The 17,683-nt window shown below is 48.8% G+C and overlaps 4 protein-coding genes across 4 annotated transcripts; 2 read left to right on the forward strand and 2 right to left on the reverse strand.

Moving 5' to 3' along the window:
- Positions 1 to 983: 983 nt before the first annotated feature.
- N7457_007080 (uncharacterized protein) lies at positions 984 to 2,540 on the reverse strand (the record flags this gene model as incomplete). The annotated part of the gene is made up of 9 exons (XM_057178123.1): positions 984 to 1,074; positions 1,122 to 1,305; positions 1,359 to 1,437; positions 1,491 to 1,877; positions 1,946 to 2,030; positions 2,082 to 2,125; positions 2,174 to 2,303; positions 2,378 to 2,425; positions 2,485 to 2,540. The coding sequence occupies 9 exons, from the start codon at positions 2,538 to 2,540 to the stop codon at positions 984 to 986; spliced, it is 1,104 nt and encodes a 367-aa protein (XP_057029867.1).
- Positions 2,541 to 4,142: 1,602 nt separating this feature from the next.
- Positions 4,143 to 6,787, reverse strand: N7457_007081 (fungal specific transcription factor domain-containing protein; the record flags this gene model as incomplete). Its single annotated transcript, XM_057178124.1, has 7 exons — positions 4,143 to 5,169; positions 5,219 to 5,895; positions 5,976 to 6,066; positions 6,119 to 6,192; positions 6,271 to 6,542; positions 6,596 to 6,703; positions 6,754 to 6,787. The coding sequence occupies 7 exons, from the start codon at positions 6,785 to 6,787 to the stop codon at positions 4,143 to 4,145; spliced, it is 2,283 nt and encodes a 760-aa protein (XP_057029868.1).
- Positions 6,788 to 10,721: 3,934 nt separating this feature from the next.
- N7457_007082 (putative aspartate aminotransferase) lies at positions 10,722 to 12,130 on the forward strand (the record flags this gene model as incomplete). The annotated part of the gene is made up of 3 exons (XM_057178125.1): positions 10,722 to 11,849; positions 11,909 to 12,014; positions 12,066 to 12,130. 3 exons carry the CDS (start codon positions 10,722 to 10,724, stop codon positions 12,128 to 12,130), a joined length of 1,299 nt encoding a protein of 432 aa, XP_057029869.1.
- A 1,585-nt stretch (positions 12,131 to 13,715) lies between these two features.
- Positions 13,716 to 17,661, forward strand: N7457_007083 (C2 domain protein; the record flags this gene model as incomplete). Its single annotated transcript, XM_057178126.1, has 5 exons — positions 13,716 to 14,084; positions 14,138 to 14,173; positions 14,230 to 14,604; positions 14,660 to 16,147; positions 16,207 to 17,661. The coding sequence occupies 5 exons, from the start codon at positions 13,716 to 13,718 to the stop codon at positions 17,659 to 17,661; spliced, it is 3,723 nt and encodes a 1,240-aa protein (XP_057029870.1).
- Between the last annotated feature and the right edge of the window lie 22 nt (positions 17,662 to 17,683).

Below are 17,683 nucleotides of genomic sequence, written 5' to 3' on the forward strand. Positions count from 1 at the left end.
GAAAAGCGCATAGAGAACTGTTGAGCTATGCAGATATCTCAAAAGGTGCAAGGGAAGATTGATCTGCGGGCGCGCTATCGGGTGTTACATGATCGACCTGGGGATCTGCCTGAATCGTGTTAAACATTGGCTCTGTTATATGCGCCCTGGGAGATAAATTAGAATAAGAATCCCCAATTCTCTGCGCGCACCATACATACACAAAGCCCCTGGCGATCATATCGGGGAATCTGTTTACGACATATCCACCCTCTTCGTGGATCTGATGCATGTACATGTTGATTTGCTCAGTAGAAGCTGAGTCTCGGAAAGTTACCTGCCATTGTAAGCTGGTTGTATAAAAGGTAGTGAAGAGGGAGAAGAGATACAATATATTTGGTCGTCATGTTCTGGGGGTTGAGTATGCGATGTAGTACAATAGGTATGGGCTGTGAGTTGAAAAGACGAATGTCCAAGACGTCAAGTCGTTTCTGACAGTGAGATATAAATATCTCCCTCGGGCTCAGTCGAGACTGAATAACGTCATGGCGACCTGGAAGCGTGTGCCTTTGGTGGCCACTGTTATTGGAGGGATGCTGCGACCGCCTATGAAACCAAAACCGGATACCTCGGAATAGCTTCTTTTTGAAACTTCAATCCTTGCGAATGTGGCGCAGTGACAGACATCATGGAATGCAAACCGGTTTTTCTTTTTGAAATCTCGCGAAGGTTGTTTCCCGTTCTGGTAGCTCAAGGGCTGTGGTTCGAAGGCCGGAGATAAGCCCTAGTTGCCCCCTACGTCTACAACATGCGTATTTTCGGTATCATTTTGGAAATTGAAGAAGAAACACACTGAAGTTAAGATGAAATAACCAGATAGAGCGGCAAAATCGTCTCGAAACCCAGAAATATCCCAAATTCTCTTCAAGTATAACCATAAATACCTTCATTGGTTCAACAGTTTGTGCGCCAACGGGGTTCTCTTTTTTGTCGAATTCAACTGATCAATTCTGCGCGACTGCAGTACTCTGAGTCCACCGCTTGACAGACTCTTGGACCTCTGCTTGTTTATGGTATTCCAGTACCTCGGCGTACCTGATGTACAATCAGCCTCGTGTTTCCCATTGGTCATACGAACATACAACTTCTGTTTCCAGGCATCATCCGAAAGGTAACTGCCATTGAATCTCCAATGGAACTTTTCTCCGGCAACGGGTTCGTCTGTAGGATCATGGTAAGAGGCAAGATACTGGGTATCAAGAGCATCAGCTGCAGATATCCGATCATAAGGATCGAAAACCAGCATCTGTTGAAGCAGTTCGCGTGCTGCGATTTGGTGAGCAACAACTCGATTGCCGTAGATGTGGAGCCAAACAGACCAGCTGCGTCAATTTCTGAAAATGTGCTTGATAAACCTATGCCCTCGCGTTTGGGGAGTGTCTGGAGGAAGCCCAGGGTCTGCGACGGTTGAAATAAAAGTTAGCTCTCTGCGCGTGGATCTTTCAAATTACCAATATTCCTGTAGGTCCGTATCCACTGACGCTTTCTGAAGTCATTCCGGCCAGAACGTCCTCTTCAGGGGTTCCAAGCAACTTGGTGATAGCACTGAACTGATCTACATCGTTCTTTCCTGTAAAGAGAGGTTTGCCTTGCAACATTTCGCCAAAGATACATCCGGCACTCCAGATGTCAACCTCTTCGTCATATCGCTGCCATGACAAAATAATCTCTGGCGCGCGGTAGTATCTGGTAGAAACGTAGCCTGTCATCTGCGGCTCCTGGACTCGCGCCAGCCCAAAATCGCATATTTTGAGATCACAGTTCTGATTGATCAGAATGTTTCCGGGGTCAAGATCGCGATGGACTACACCAGCTGAATGAACATATTTCAACCCTCGCTGTTGTCGCAATTAGTAACAAATATAAACAAAGGAAAGAGGAGCGAGAGGACCATTATCTGGTATACGAAGAACTGAATGAACTCGGGACCGATAGACTTCGTCGTCAAAAGCGTTCGCAGGTCGGTCTGCATCAGTTCCGTAACGAGATATCTACAATTATCAGTAACAGATCCTGTTGTCAAAGCCGGTTATATCGCATACATATCTTCCGTGGGCGATATAAAGATATCGAGCGGGCGGATGATCTGCCACCAAAATTAGCTTGAACTGCGCACAAGCCTCACGCAATGTACATTTTCATGCTGCAAGTGCTTCAACAGCTTGACTTCTCTAAATATGCACTGAGTAGTCGCTGGCGTGCTGAACGGTTCGAAGACCTTCTTCACCGCAACATATTGCTGGCCGATTTGATCCCATGAAGAGCTGTTATCCCAAGCCGACTATTAGCGCTTCACTCGAAATGTGTTTTAAGCGCGAATGAAACAGTGGAGCCAAACCACACAATCCCAGAAACGCCAATTTTCAGAGTTTCGAGCCCAGTATACCTATCAAATCGTGTCAATAGGCGGCTTGTGTGTGGGATACGAGCACAAAGCACACGTACCGGTCTGGCGTTTCGAAATTCCCACCCAACACACTAGTCTTGACAAATCGCGCCATGGCGTCAAGGGGTTGAATAGCGCTCGGCAGATCACAAGAGATAAAGACAACCTCAAGGAGGGGCTTGTGGGTTTTCAGAGACGGGGTTAGACGAAACAGCCCGTATCTCGTGGTGAATGACTTTAAAAAGCAAAATCCTTTGAGCAAAGGTACCCGAGAAAGTACCGTTCAAATGCCCTGATACGCGGCAGCCCTTCCAAGCTAAGAACCTCCTCGGAGGATCCTGGTCCCAATCGGAATTTTGGTGCCGAAATCATAGTAAAAGACCATCCACATTGTTATGGGATATGTATCTGGTAGGTTGGGAGTCAACACAAACATGGCTGTTTTGGGTCATTATGCACTTCATCAAGTCGAACTTTTCGGCGTCTAGTGAAGGGTTCCCTCTCAATGTTGCCTGTACCTATAGATTTATACCGAACGTGGATGTATATCGTCATTTACCCACTATTTCCCGGTTTCTGTTATGACTGCAAAGGCCCAGCCCACGCTTGGCGCGGTACGGACATCCAGCCAATGGGAACAGAACGGTTAATGACTCCGTGTTCCGGCTCCTGAAGCCCTAAGTTCCATTCAGCAAGTACCGGTGTGCGCAACAGGTTCTCCTGAATTGCTATTCGATATATTTTTCCTGGTTCCATTGTCAAAGTGCATAGTCGGCATGCCACTGAGCCAATGCATACTGGGTGGCAATTCCGCTGTCAGCGTGACGCCGTGGCGTGGGGGCCTGGGCTCTATTATGACAACCCTGGTTCTAGGATTCTAGGATCACTGTGTCAACTATGGAGGAAGAATAATTTCGGCCTTTGAACTAAACCATTCCGCATACTGACTATACCGACTAGAAATCCATCGGACGCTCCTATGAAAGCCGAGATCATCACTGCGAAGCGAAGCAAACACCTCGACCGGTGACCCTCGATTTCCATCCCTGGATTTTACAGCCTAAAAGACGACATAGTACTCAGGAAAAACATCACGATTAAATGTTGGGCAAGAAAGGAAGGAAGAGAGTGCACTGGGGAAGCGAACAGGAGACCCCAAACAGGCAGACTGTCGACGTTAGCATCTGGATCCACTCGTGCGTGGAAGCGAGATGGTTAATCATGTTAAGAAAGGCCCTCTGAACTGGATGGCAGATTGCCTTGTGATACTGAAGGGTCTGATTAGCGGCGACTGCCGGGATAACAGATGCCCATCACCAGTCGAGGAATTACCGGATTGTCTGGAGGGGTTATTGAGCTGCACTTCGAGAAATCCCTGTATGTGCCCAAAAGAAGACCTTTATCTGATGTCTCTAAGCGCCTCGCATTGCAATAACTGGACAGCTTCCTTCGGCTGGACGTACTCTTTCTTCGGGGCGTGATTTTCACCCACGGGGAGTGCCATATTTTGGAGAGGGCCGGGTGGATGCCCAAGGGATGATAATACACAGGGTTTACCGTGCGCATTTGGACTATTACATACTGATCGATTTGGAGTAGAGTAATAACTCTCCAAGTGATCGTGGTAGGTCAGTATTACGTGTTATACGCGAGTTAACAAAGGAAAGAGATGAGTAAAGAAATCAGGAGGAGAGGTGTTGCAGACGGCTGAGAAATCTCATCTTAAACCACATCTTTGTGACAAGAGCTCCGTAAAGTTACCCCAAGCCCGGTGGAAGGAGCCATCCTTTATGGAGCACTCGCCCAACCACCGCAGAGCTTTTTGTACTCTTTCCAACGTTTCGTTTCGTTCGCCAGGTCGTGGTTGGCGGCTTTGAGTGAATAGTTGCGTCGAGAGAACCACGGTGCTTTGGGTGAGGTAGTGGAGGGCACACCACCATGGCGAACAACCCAAGAGCCAGGAGATGTTTGGTTCGTCAGGTAGAAGATCGAGCATTTGAGATGCCGACTTGACACAGATCGTTGCCATCTGAGTGTACAGATCACTGATATTGTCTTCCCCTCTAGCCAGGGCGTGAAGGGTGGGGTGTAAGATGACAAGTTTCGTCGAATAATACTGGAAAGCTAAGCTCGTACGTTGACGAGCGAATGCTCTATCGATTCGAGGCTCTATGAAACGATAAGTTTCAGGCAGTCGGGCAAACCAATTGTCGGCGGCGTTATTGAGCGATGTAATTGCCAGCTCAGTGTCGTTTTGGGTTTTGCGTCCAGCTTCAGGAGAATACAACAGGTTGATGGCATCTCTCATCACAGCTGCCAAGTTAATAGAATAAAGTAAGTACAAGGAACCGTTAGCCTGGATCTGTGGTGGGGGTAAAGCCTGAGGCATGGTCTGTTGGGAGGGCGATTGTCCTAGATTCTCGTTGGAGAACGACGGGTCGCAAGAGGGCAAAGAAGCTATGAGACGGCCGCGATATTGATTGTCCAAAATGAGCTTCATGACATGCTCATCTCGAAAATCCTCCTCCTTGTAAGGCACCGGCAAAGGGGTCGTGCAGTGCTCCTGTTGCATCCTGGGCATACGTCCGGTCATGACACAGAGCACAGTGTCTAATAGATACAGTGCCCACCACAACCGGTATCTCGTTTCTTTGGAAACGTAAGTGATGGTGGTGCTTTCGCTACGAAGATGGATACCCATCGCGATCGCAGACTGGATTGCGATACCACATAATCTCCAAGCCCTGGAAACAAAATCAGCGGCCAAGCAAAAGCACGAGTTGTTCAACGTACCTATTGGCTTGCCCGATGGAAAGCATATAGAGAGACACCAATGCCTCTACCTGCGTCTGTTGCAAATTGGGATGATCCAGCAGGACATTCTCGCTCATGATCAATCGCCAGGCCCGAGAAAAATATATTGCGTGGTTATTTCGATCCGGCTGAGGGCCGTCACTCGCAAGCTCGGAATGTCTCGCGGCGATCGCAAACACCATATTCAATAGCGCCATCCACTTGTTTCCAGGGTGCGTCGTCATGTTCGAGTAGAATGACCGGCACTGGCTAAGAAATATTTCTTTGCCGATGATAGGAAAGGAAGCGTGCGCAACCTGGAAGTACCTATCTACGAGTTCGTCGGCAATGGGTTGTGGGGGACATGCGAAGACATCAGGATCGTTTGTTGACGGAATAACCAACTCATCCATGAAGAGTCCGCAGGATGACAACGATGGATGGGCAGATTGCTCAGATTGACCGTCTGTGCTCGGGGCTGTTTGATTGATCAAGAGTTTGAGTCTGTATAGCCATACTGTCGCCGAATGTTCGCCTACAAACCCAATCACTTGTAGAGAACTGTCCCCATTGAAATCCTCAAGAGTGTGATCCAGGAAGGGGTTTGTGGGCGTCGACAGATCCGTGTCATCTGGCGTTTTGGCGACGGTCGGCGAGGAGAGGGAAAGGCTTGAGATCTGTGAAATGTTAGCTGTCGCGCAAGCTGGTTCAGTGTTCAGATGATTGTGTTCAGCCGTGCATAATGTATTTCACGCACTTTCTCGAGGGCTTGGTCGACAACTCTCGCGAGTTCGGTGTCAAATTTAGGATAAATATCGCGGACGAGGGATTCGTAGTATTTGAGTTGACTTGTTATGACTGTGAGTTGTCTAAATTTCCAAGTCAGTGTCGCGGACGAACGGATCGAGCAGGGTAACAAACTTGGCATTTCTCTCTCGTTTTCCATCCACATAAAGACAAAGAACGTTTGCCTCCTGACATCGGAGGCAGGAGGGACGATGGCCAGAGCATTTGTTTTTCTGCTTGCGACAGTTGTCACAAGCTCGACTTACTCGACCAGAACTATTTGCAAGTGGAAGATCAAGCCGAGGAATGGCAACTTTAGCGTTCAATGGCTGGTCTGATACGATTCGTGATGCGCTCCCGTATGTGCCGAAGCCCTTGGTCTCAAGTGGGGTAGAAGGCGAGACTTCTCTACTCTTGAGCGCAGCTGCGTCATGGGGAGAAAGGTTGGTTTCCTCACTCTGGGAAACAGATGGATCGGTTTCAGACCGCGAAGAGTGATGAAGAGATGGCCTTCCACTCATTGCGACTTCGCAGCCCGCTATTCATCGTCAGCGCTGAGGTATAAGCGAGTGACAGAAAGGTGAGACGCACAAACCAGCCCCGATGCTGTACGCTTAGGGAAAATGGTCTGCCGAGAAGAGGAACCCCCCTTTGGCAAAGTCACATCCTTGGCGATGGCGGGCTTATTGAAGGCCAGAACTACTCCGTATAGCTTACAAGCGTACTGTTTTGGCCAAGCAAACAGCAACTGTGATTGGCAGGCTGCCCCTGCCGGTCCAACATCGCTTGGTATTGGTTGGTGTACCGAAGAAAAAAGCCAGCGGCCCACCGTTGCCTACATTGAAGAAAGGACTGGAACACATTCGAACTTGGAGTTGCTCTTGCCAGTCGTACCTTTTACCGTGTTAGTTACTCTTTGGGAGATGGACCTTGAAATGACCAGTCATTCTGGCCATACCACAGTTCTTAATCGAATTGATTCAATTAATCCCCCAAGCAACTTCAAAACCAGCCAAGGGATTCAACAATGTTGCGAGCCCCATATAATCGATATGCTTCACGCTGAATGGCCGCTTGTGTATTCCAGCCAATCAGTGGCCTTTGTTATAGCCATTAAACCATCTCACCAATCCGAATCAAGAGCCATCTCCACATGGATCCATTTTTAGGTTCCCGGTTGATATCACATCCATGGGTCGCTGGCATATTGACAGATTAAGCATACTCCTGGGTTGCACAAAATACCCTACTCCCTACAAACTTTTGATATTGGCCCTTTGTTCCTAGAAAGTAGAAAGAAGAGAAGAGTCTTTTAGTCTTCTATCACGCTCGGACCTCGACGGAATGGGTGCTTCTCCTGTAATCGGAGTGTCGTGCTCATGTGATTTTCGTCCAGCGCCGCTTCCAGGGCACGCATAGGGGAGCGATGTAAGTAACGTAAGATAAAATGAGACCATCAATATTCCAGGAATACTGGACACATATCCGAAATAACCGCTATTCCCACAGAGGCAGCATCATGCGACCAGGCGTGCATAGGTGTCGAGGGCTCCGCAGAGGTTAGATCACACAATGGGAGCAAATTAGCGAAATCCATATTGTACCTATCGCCGTATACATAGACAAATACACTGTATTCTGTAGAATCCAGCTGTCAAAGTAGAGGCAATAGCAGAGATTGGCGAAATATAAAGGAATCATAGTACCGATCACAATTCCAATGCTCTGAAAACCACCTCATTTAGTGTCAGAAGACCAGTTAGTATCAGATAAAATATTAAATTGTTGGAAGTATCACTCCTTTGAGATGTCCTTTGAGATGCAAGGATTCCTCTCTTGAGTTCAATTGCGATTCGTATACCTCCGTAGCAAGGTATGTGTGTCTGTTAGGTTTTTCCGTAGCGCAAACCTTGGAAGTCTTCAGTCTCAACTTTCTCAACAATCCCATCATGGATTTCAATCTCGCCATAGGTGGGCCCTGAAGGGATTATGATGGGAGATGGCTCCATCCGCTCCGTATTTGCCCTCCAGCACATTGCTGGCTTCCCCAGTACCTATCTAATGCATTCATTGCGATCCGAATTCCATCATCCATCCTCACGATCGACGTCTAACGAGCGCCTCTCGACATCGACAACATCCGTATCTAACCTAGCAGTCGATATCTATCATATATACCCGACTTGTTCAATTTCGACGGCATTCTCCTCGTCATCTTCCGTTTGATTTCCATCAAAGACAATCTCAACCTGACGACCTGCTAGACCAACTTTCCGTTTCTGCGTCCAACGGCACACAAAGCCTTCTATTCCCCTTCATGGCACGAATCAACCGTTCTGCATTTCAAACATTTTGTCAGCAAGCTAACAAAATCGATCCAGGCCAACTCTCCATCTCCTTGTACCGCAAAAATCGCGTTGTCCCTACCTAACCCGGCTTCTAATTCAGCCCTTCCAATTTTTCGCCTTTTCGCCTTTCCGTTTTTCTCAATTCTCAATATTTTACACCATTCAAAGACTACCTACTCATCGAAATATCACTCTTCGGTTAATCCGAGTTGAGACTCATGGCTCTTGTTCATACCCTTGTTAGTGAGTCAAAGTTTACTGCGTGAAAACCTCCCGGAAATGGAGTCTCACATCCCACAGCCTAGATGGATCATGACCATGACAAAATTCAGTTTGGACCTTGTTTTAAGTCGCCCGCCAACGAAATCGTGGATGCACGCATGAAGTAAAAGGGCATTCGCGAGCATCATTCCCCTCCCCTTCGTTTTCGAGACAATACAGCCCACCCTTCGAGCTCTACATCGGCGACACAAACAACGCTTATGATGCCCACAAAATGCTCTAACGAGTACTCAGTTCGCGGCTTAGAAGTCTAGCTACACAAACCCAAATACTTCGTCAAGCTTGGACAGCTCTCTCGCAAACCCTGGCAGTTCTTTGGCAAGTGGCCGCTCGCCGTCAACATCTGGACTCAAGTTTGGACCCAGTCAAGCTTCCCTTGTCAAATTATTGGCTATCTCTGTCTCCACATCAGTGCTAATCAAGCTATTCACTCGTGAATACTCTATGCTTCAACCTATAGGTCTCCAACAAACCTACCTTAGTCAACCCTTTTAGTTCGCCGTCTCCAAAACGCTCCCCGGTCACAACACGTTAGCGCTACGACCAAGCAGGCAAACATTTTACACAATTCCCATAGCCGCTACGCCCTCAATACTTCCGAGGTATACTTCATCAATCCAGCTACAGGGAACAAAATGCCTTGGATGAATTCGACTTCTACTACCGCTTAGCCTTACGTCGGCGTCTGCCTCGGCCCTCGTCCAACAGACAGTCTTTGGCGAGAAATGCATACATTCGGGGAACCCACTCCATTGCCACATTCCTCTCGCCTACTACATTTATTCTGTCGGACGAGGGGATGTTGTCATCAGGCTTCCAAGGTAGCTTTGTGGTTTCCTATATGGTTTGCATAGTTTGGTGGATTTGCATGATATGCACTCATCTTGGCTACACTAATGGGCTGGGCTTTGGGCCCGGTCCCTAGCCCCATCGATGGGCTATGGGCCTACGATAGAAGCCCACTGCGCGTCAAACAATGCAAACATGCTAATTATTGGCAGATACATACATAGTGTAGATCTTTCTAGTATTTCCATGTAGGTATTCAGATCACCCTCTAGGCCCTAAATCGACCCAGTTCTTCTGCGGTAAGCTCACAGACTCGAACACGCGTGACAAACAGGCATTACTCAGCAGCTTTATGAGCGCTAAGACTGTGTTTCTGCATACAAATGGGCTTTATTGGGGGCCTTATGGGCCCCGACTAATGGGCCGTGAGCTTATGTAGTTGGGCCTCGAAGGTAGGGCCCAACCAAGCCCCTTGCGGAGATCTACCCCGACATATTGCATTCCCACCAATTTTCTTTTTATCCTTGACCGTTCTTTCATTGCAACTCATCTGCTTGGTTGATGACGATTTATGGCAGCCGGCTAACATCTCACAAGCCTGTGTTTCCAATTTTTCGCCACGGTTCTTAGCAGTGCGTTATGTCTGACGTCTCCCGCAGCTCGCAGGCGTTCCTTAGCTTGACCTTATCGACCATCTCATAGATCTCAAAACCTCGGTCAACAGTATTGTCGTAATGATAATGGGGGTACCGATAGTTGAACAGCTACCTCCGTGGTCTTGAAAACTGTCAATCTTTATGTAGTTGTTCTCTGCTGTAGCGATTACCACCCCGTATATCTCTTTTGAGTGGGCTAGAGAATGGAATTCGATGTGAAACTCTTGAGTGTTGAAGTTTAACCAGGATTTCTGCTTCTTTTGCTAGATCTCCAGAACGTGGTGATGAGACCGACTCGATTTTGGAGGTATAGGTCAAAGCAACCACCATATGGCACAGAGATCCCACTGTCATACGTCATCATCAGTGAAGCCCCGATCGTATCACTCTGTACTCCGTACGGAGTAAAAATATGGGAAATGTCAAATCAAACTAGACAAATGCTACGGGGTATGCGATCTATAGGCAAAACTGCAGCGGAATCCGACGGTTGGAGCCGGGTATTTCATCATCGTCGGATATCTCAGATCTAAGAATCGGATGAACACCGAAGGAGCACAGAAAATCTATAAATTTATATTTTTTGGTTCATTTCAGAGTCGTTCATATATCTCAAATCTACCATAACTAGTTCTCCTCGCCATGGAATCAACCTCAGAACCATCCGCCAAGGGGCGCGTAGATTCACTATTCTCGACTCTCCCCGAGACACCACTCGACGAGCCATTTGCCGTGAATGGAGCACACAAACAGGACTGCAGCCCAAAAAAGGTCAATCTGGGAATAGGGGTTTATCGCACATCCGAAGGATCTCCCTGGCCCCTGCGCGTGGTCAAAGAGGCAGAAAAGCAACTGCATGAAGCAGGCGATGTCAATAGACACGAATACCTGAGCATCCAAGGTGACTCGGAGTTCCTCACGCTCGCAGCCGACCTTGTTTTTGGATTTGGTGAAGATAAAGGCACGGCAGAATCGGTCACTGAACAAGACCGAAAGCGGGTTGTCTCTATACAGACAGTCTCAGGGACTGGGGCCAACAGGCTTGGCGCGGAGCTCCTGGCTCGGAATGTCCGACCGGGCTGTGTTTGGATTCCTGATCCTACTTGGGCAAACCATGAGACTATCTGGGATTTGGCAGGAGTTCCCAGAAAAGGATACCCGTACTACGATGCCACTCGCAAGGCTTTCGATTTCGATGGAACATTCCGCACACTATCAGAGTCGGCAAAGCAGAATGATGTCGTGATTCTTCATGCCTGTGCCCACAATCCGACAGGCGCTGATCCGACGAAGGAACAGTGGGAAATGCTAGCCCAGTTGTGTAAAGAAAAGGGCATCATCCCCTTTTTCGATCTTGCCTACCAAGGATTTGCATCTGGCAATGCGAAGAAAGACGCCTGGGCCATTCGACACTTCTTCCATGAGCTCCACCAAGTCGAGTTCTGCGTTGCACAGTCCTTCTCGAAGAATTTTGGGCTCTACGGGCAGCGAGTCGGTGCTCTACACGTTGCACTCTCTTCCACCGCCACAAATGACGTTTCGCAGAGGGTGCTCGCAAATCTGTGCCATCTTGTTCGTGGAGAATACTCTATGGCTCCCAGAGGTGGTGCAGAGATAGTCAAGACTGTTTTAAGTAGTCAGGATCTCCGGGACAAATGGCAGGAAGATCTCACGACGATGAGCCAGAGGATCCAAGATATGAGGCAAGCCCTTTTCCATGAGTTGATGAGACTCGGTACACCCGGTGATTGGAAACACGTTATAAATCAGGTACGGGGTTCATTACATGGGAACTTTGAGCAGAGTGGCTTGAGACTAATATCATTCAGATCGGCATGTTCACCTATATTGGATTGACGGAAAGCCAAGTCAAAGTCATGACAGATAAGCATCATATTTATTTGCTGAAATCCGGCAGAATTTCGATTTCTGGCTGTAAGTCTCCTTAAAGCGATAGCAAGATTGACTGCTAATGGCATTGCATAGTGAATGAGCGAAATGTTCGGTATGTTGCGACAGCAATCGATGATGTTGTTCGCACGGTGGACTAGGCTCATTGCTGTCAGAGTCTACTGCTGGGAGACGTCTAAATGCATCATGAAGATGTTGATTGAGGAGAAGACTAAGCCAAGAGGCTATGGACTGAGGAGGAAGTCTGACAATTATTAGTCGAGCGACTGGTGCGCAGGTGTATAGCGGCCAGGGGTCGGAAACTAATATTTGTGATATTGATGCCTGAATATGCCTCAAGATGCCTGAATCTTTGCCGGCAGAAAATATGAATACCTGAATTGCCATAACAGAGCCCTTGCATTCTTCAATTTTTTTCCCGTCGACACTATTGATGCCTTAGAAAATGGGCATTAAATGTGACGCTATTCGCACTCATATAAATCCTGGACCTCAACTCCCTTCTTCTGGGCGTCCTCTGTGTAATCGTCACCCTCCCTTCCCCTTCACCACTCCCACATGCTTAACCGTTAGGGGGTAGCGGAATGAGTGAGATTGGGGTGATGCATGGTCGGGGGGTTTTGAAATTGTTAAGAATATGATCTGAGAGGCTTCAACGCCTAGAAGTGGGAGATTTTGGAGTTTTGTATGGTGGGAACAGCTTCAATAGGTATTGCCCGGGCTGGTGGTTCAGTACGGGAGTTCATTTACAATACACTGTATAGAGCGGTGTCAAAAGCGGTATAGAATCAGGCATCTCCAGGCATCAAAATTTATTGTAACAAGTTTCCGACCCCTGGCCGCTATACACCTGCGCACCCAATCAACGGAGTACTGGCTGCAGCATTTGCGAGCTGGTTTTCCCTAGGCTCGCGGGTTACAGGGGAAAGTATCTCAATCAGTGCGAAATCTGCTTATGCCCCTTTTTCCTGCGCGGACCACAGATGATGGGAGCTAGCACTATGACAGGTCCCGATAGGGCTGAGATTACCCATCTCTCGCCATCTTGAACAACAGTCTGTTGGCAGGAAGCATGCACCTTGTACGACCACTCTATGACATCATATGCTATCTCACACCGATTTGGCTGGACTTGATCTCGATTGCCATGGCAAATGATGAAGCACACGGGTGAGAGAAAGCAAGTGAAACTGATCTTCTCCAGGTTAAGCGTATAAAACATGTATCAAAAGACGCTGGTGCTGGGTGACCAACGTTGACAATGGGAGCTCTGTCGCAACGCCAAGACTCGGATTCTGGCGATTGGCAACACGACGACAGCCATCATCGGCCAGACCCATCGATTTAAACCATATGGCCCCAATTGTGGGGAAACCAGGGTGATATTCGATGCGTTCAAGTCGCGGATTAATGATAAGCGGTTGAGCCCTTATAACAGCGTCATAGCCATTTTCCGGGTTTGTGTCGATGACGTAGGCCCCGGGGAAAGCTGCTGCACTCACCTTTTTTTTGAGATCTCGCGAGATCTCCTGCTATGACATTTTCCCTTCGCAATTCTGAACGCCTTCCTCCCCAATTCCTTCTGTCTAGGCTGGGGTGTTGTTGTTGATGAGAAGAAGCCTCGGTCTTCTACAACCTTGTACAGTATAGTCAACACAGCTCCCCCCGCTACGGGAAGAGGCATTGGAACCTCGTTTTAACTTCTACCCCCCAACAACCTTCAATATGGCCTCTGGTCAGCACTCCTCTAGCTCCCCTCAGAGGCATCGGCTGGGGGAGCACTGGAGTGGAGCCAATCCCATTCCAACCATCCACCACTTCATGGAACATATTGATGCCGACAAGAAAGAACGCGATCGCAGAATTGATGAAGAAAAGAGAATTAAGCAGGCGGAGGCCGCTCGTGCAAAGGCTCGGGAAAGAGCCGGGGAGCTACCAGAACAGCCGGAGCAAGCAGAGGGAGATGCTGTCGCTCATAAGGTCCGTGAGGTGTCGCAGGCCAAGATACGTACCGTGACAGATCCGACGACGGGCAAAGATATCGGGGTTGAAGACCAAGACGAGACATCTATGGAAGCTGTAAAGGAGCCAGTGGTAGGTTAATAACTTTCACCCGAGCTTATGGGTGGGTTCTAACCCAATCACAGTTGACGGTCCCGAATGCAAATCTTGGAAAAGATACGGTGAGTTGTTTCAATGGGATATTATAACGGAGACGTATTACTGACATATACCTCAGCCCCTTCGGACAAGTGCCGATCAAGACCTTGCAGAGTATAAGGAAAACCAAGACATGACAGCACCCCCCGATCCTATCGCCGAAGGCACGACTTCTGATGTTCCCATTCGAGGAGAGAAGACAAATGTGCTTTTCCACCCCACGCCGACTGTTTCCTACCAGCCAATGTTTGAGGCATTGGAAAAGCGTGCGACAATACTCTGCATCGGAATATCTTTTGCCGTTATTGTACTCGGACGAATATTTGGGGGATCTTTATGGGGTCTTATTCCCCTGGCTTTCTGTATCACAAGTGGCGTATGGCTATGGATGCAGGAAGTCATTCGCAGCGGTCGAGAAATGGAATGGAGCAGTGAGCAAGTTCGAGGCCAGATGGTATGTTTTCTATCTCATACTCTTGTTGACGAGTTAATATACTAATGATCTACAGGCCACTGCCAACCTTCTCCCTGAATCTGTCGAGTGGCTGAATAGTTTCCTTGGTGTCATTTGGGGGCTTGTCAACCCAGAGATGCTGACCCCAATGGCCGACACAATCGAAGATATCATGCAAGTATCTGCCCCCAAGATCGTCGAGAATGTCCGAATCGCAGAAATCGATCAGGGTAACAACCCCCTCCGAATTCTCAGCATGCGGGCCCTCCCGGACGACCATGTTCAGGATTTGAAGGACAATATCCACAGGGAAAACCAAGAGAACAAGGATCCACAAGAAGCGGCTGCTGCTGAGGAGGGTGGGAGCTACTACAACCTGGAAGCCTCCTTCGGTTATCACGCGAAGCCTACTGCTCAGACTGCTTCCTCCAAAGCTCGCAATATGCACATGCAATTGGTCTTTTATCTTGGTATCCGAGGCTTATTTGGTGTGCCATTTCCTGTCTTCGTGGAGCTAATTGAGTTGGTTGGAACTGTTCGCATGCGCTTTCAAATGATGCCTGAAGCCCCTTTCATGAAGGATGTGACTTTCACATTGGTTGGCATCCCTCACGTCAGGGCAGGTTGCATACCGATGCTCCGAAACGGAGTGAACGTTCTCAATCTACCCTTGATCTCCAACTTTGTCAACTCTGCCATTGCTACAGCATGTGGCATGTTTGCAGCTCCCAAGTCAATGACCATGGATCTTGGCATGATGCTGACAGGGGATGACATTCATAAAGATACCCTGGCTCTGGGTGTTATGTGGATTCGTATTCACCGTGCCGTTGGTTTGAGCAAACAAGATGCTCGCGGCAGTGAGGGTGGTGGCAGCGACCCCTACATCAACCTGTCCTTCTCGAAGTACGGCAAGCCTATGTATTGTACACGTGTGATTACGGACGACCTTAACCCAATCTGGGAAGAGACTGCTGCCCTTCTGGTCACACCTGAATTGATTAAGGCGGACGAGAACTTGAGTATCGAGCTCTGGGACTCTGACCGCAATACTGCGGATGATATAGTCGGCAAGGTCGAGCTTCCGATCCGTGAGATGCTGCAGCACCCCAGTCGGATGTATCCCCAGGTATCGAAGCTCAAGGGTATGGATGAAGGGAGCGAAATGCCCGGAGAGCTTCATTGGGAAGTTGGATATTTCGGAAAACCTAAGATCCGCCCAGAGCTGCGAACAGATGGTCAGAAGAAGGATTTGCCCGAGAACCTCAAGGGTAATCCAACTTTCGAAGACGAGAAGGGTACTATCAACAACGACGAAGAGGACGCAGTTATGCACACGCCGCCTGATCCTATCTGGCCCAGCGGTATTGTCCACATTGTTGTTCACCAGATTGTCAACCTTCAACTTGCCAATATCAAGGGCAGTGATGGGAACCGAAAGGGTAAGGAGTACGAGCCAGCCAAGCCATATGGTGAAAACACAGAGGAGCAGGGCGATGATCTCCCAACGAGTTACTGCAAGGTGTTACTTAATGATCAACTGGTTAGTATTTCTTCATCATCCCTCTGTTTCCGATTTGAGATACTGACTTTACCTTCCAGGTTTACCGCACTCGTGCAAAGGCTGTGAGCTCCAAGCCCATCTTCAATGCAGGAACTGAACGATTTGTTCGCGACTGGCGTTCAGCTGTCGTGACTATCACCGTGCGAGACCAACGCTATCGCGAGCATGACCCCATTCTCGGCATTGTTCCTCTCAAGTTGTCCGACATTCTCCAAACTAGCTCACAAGTCACTCGCTGGTATCCTCTCGATGGTGGCATTGGGTTCGGCCGTATTCGCATCTCTCTCCTGTTCCGCCACGTAGAGACCAAACTGCCACCAACAATGCTCGGCTGGGACGTTGGTACCTTCGAATTCGCTGGACAACAGATTACCGCAAAGGACTACGGTCGCCATACTAAGATTAAGCTGCGTACCGGCGGCAGCACTGGCAAGATCACCCGACACAAGTGCCATCTACAAGACAGCGATGCAATCTTCGATACCTCTGACAAAACTTTCCGCGACTCACTCCGCATGCCAGTGAAGTACCGGTACCGATCACCGATTGTGTTCGAATTCCATACCCAGGGCAAGCGAGGCGCAGCCGCATACTCTGTTCTGTGGCTCCAGCATCTCATCGATAACGAAGAAACAGACATCGACCTTCCCATCTGGACAACGAAGATGGGCGCCCGCTTGACGCAGAACTATATCACTGAGGAGAATTGGAAGGCTAAGCGCACACCCGGTCTCGAGGATTTAACAGAGGTCGGACGTCTGCAATTCCGATGCAAGTTCTCGCCAGGTATTGACGAATCACACGAGCGGTTCGTAGTCGACAATGACTCCCGCGAGACATTTGAGTCCTGGGAAGCGTGTCTATCACAAGGTGTCCGTTCCCGCACAGTCAAAGTCGAAGTTCCTCCAGAAGTACGGGAAAAGCACGAGCAATCATTGATCGACGGACGGGACGTGTTGAAACAAGCCTCGCCCTCTGAGCGTCAACGATGGATTGATCACAACGGCCATGACTGGAGTGGTGCTTTCGGTCATGACCCACGCGCCTACACGGATTCATTCGGTCGCAAAGCGGCCGAGCCTGGTCGTGACCAACCTCGCCATGACCCGTATACTCCACCTCCGCTGAAGGGCCAACCTCCCGCGGAACCGAATCTACAAAATGGAGCACACGGAGAACATGGAGATAGCTCTGAATCGGAAGGCGAGTCATTCGAGTCCCTGTCTGCGGGACCCTCGACGGTCAGTGGCAGTGGTAGTGGCAGTAGCGGAGCTGGAGGTTCCTCGTCACAAGGCAGTATGAGTACCAGACAAATAAACAAAGCCAATAAACATAGTGAACAGCGACAGCAGCGTGGGATTATGCAATGGCGTCCTGCTCGAAATGCGGCTTTTGCGAAAGATGAGGCCAAGTATGCGTTTCACAAGATGAAGAAGAAGCTCGGGGCGGGTGGCCTCACTGGACGTGAACCAGATGTCGAGACGGAGACTTAACGAAGTATGAACTTTTTTTTTC

The sequence above is a fragment of the Penicillium paradoxum genome, assembly GCF_028828445.1.
Source record: "Penicillium paradoxum strain IBT 22861 chromosome Unknown utg000006l_segment0_segment0, whole genome shotgun sequence".
Lineage (NCBI taxonomy): Eukaryota > Fungi > Ascomycota > Eurotiomycetes > Eurotiales > Aspergillaceae > Penicillium > Penicillium paradoxum.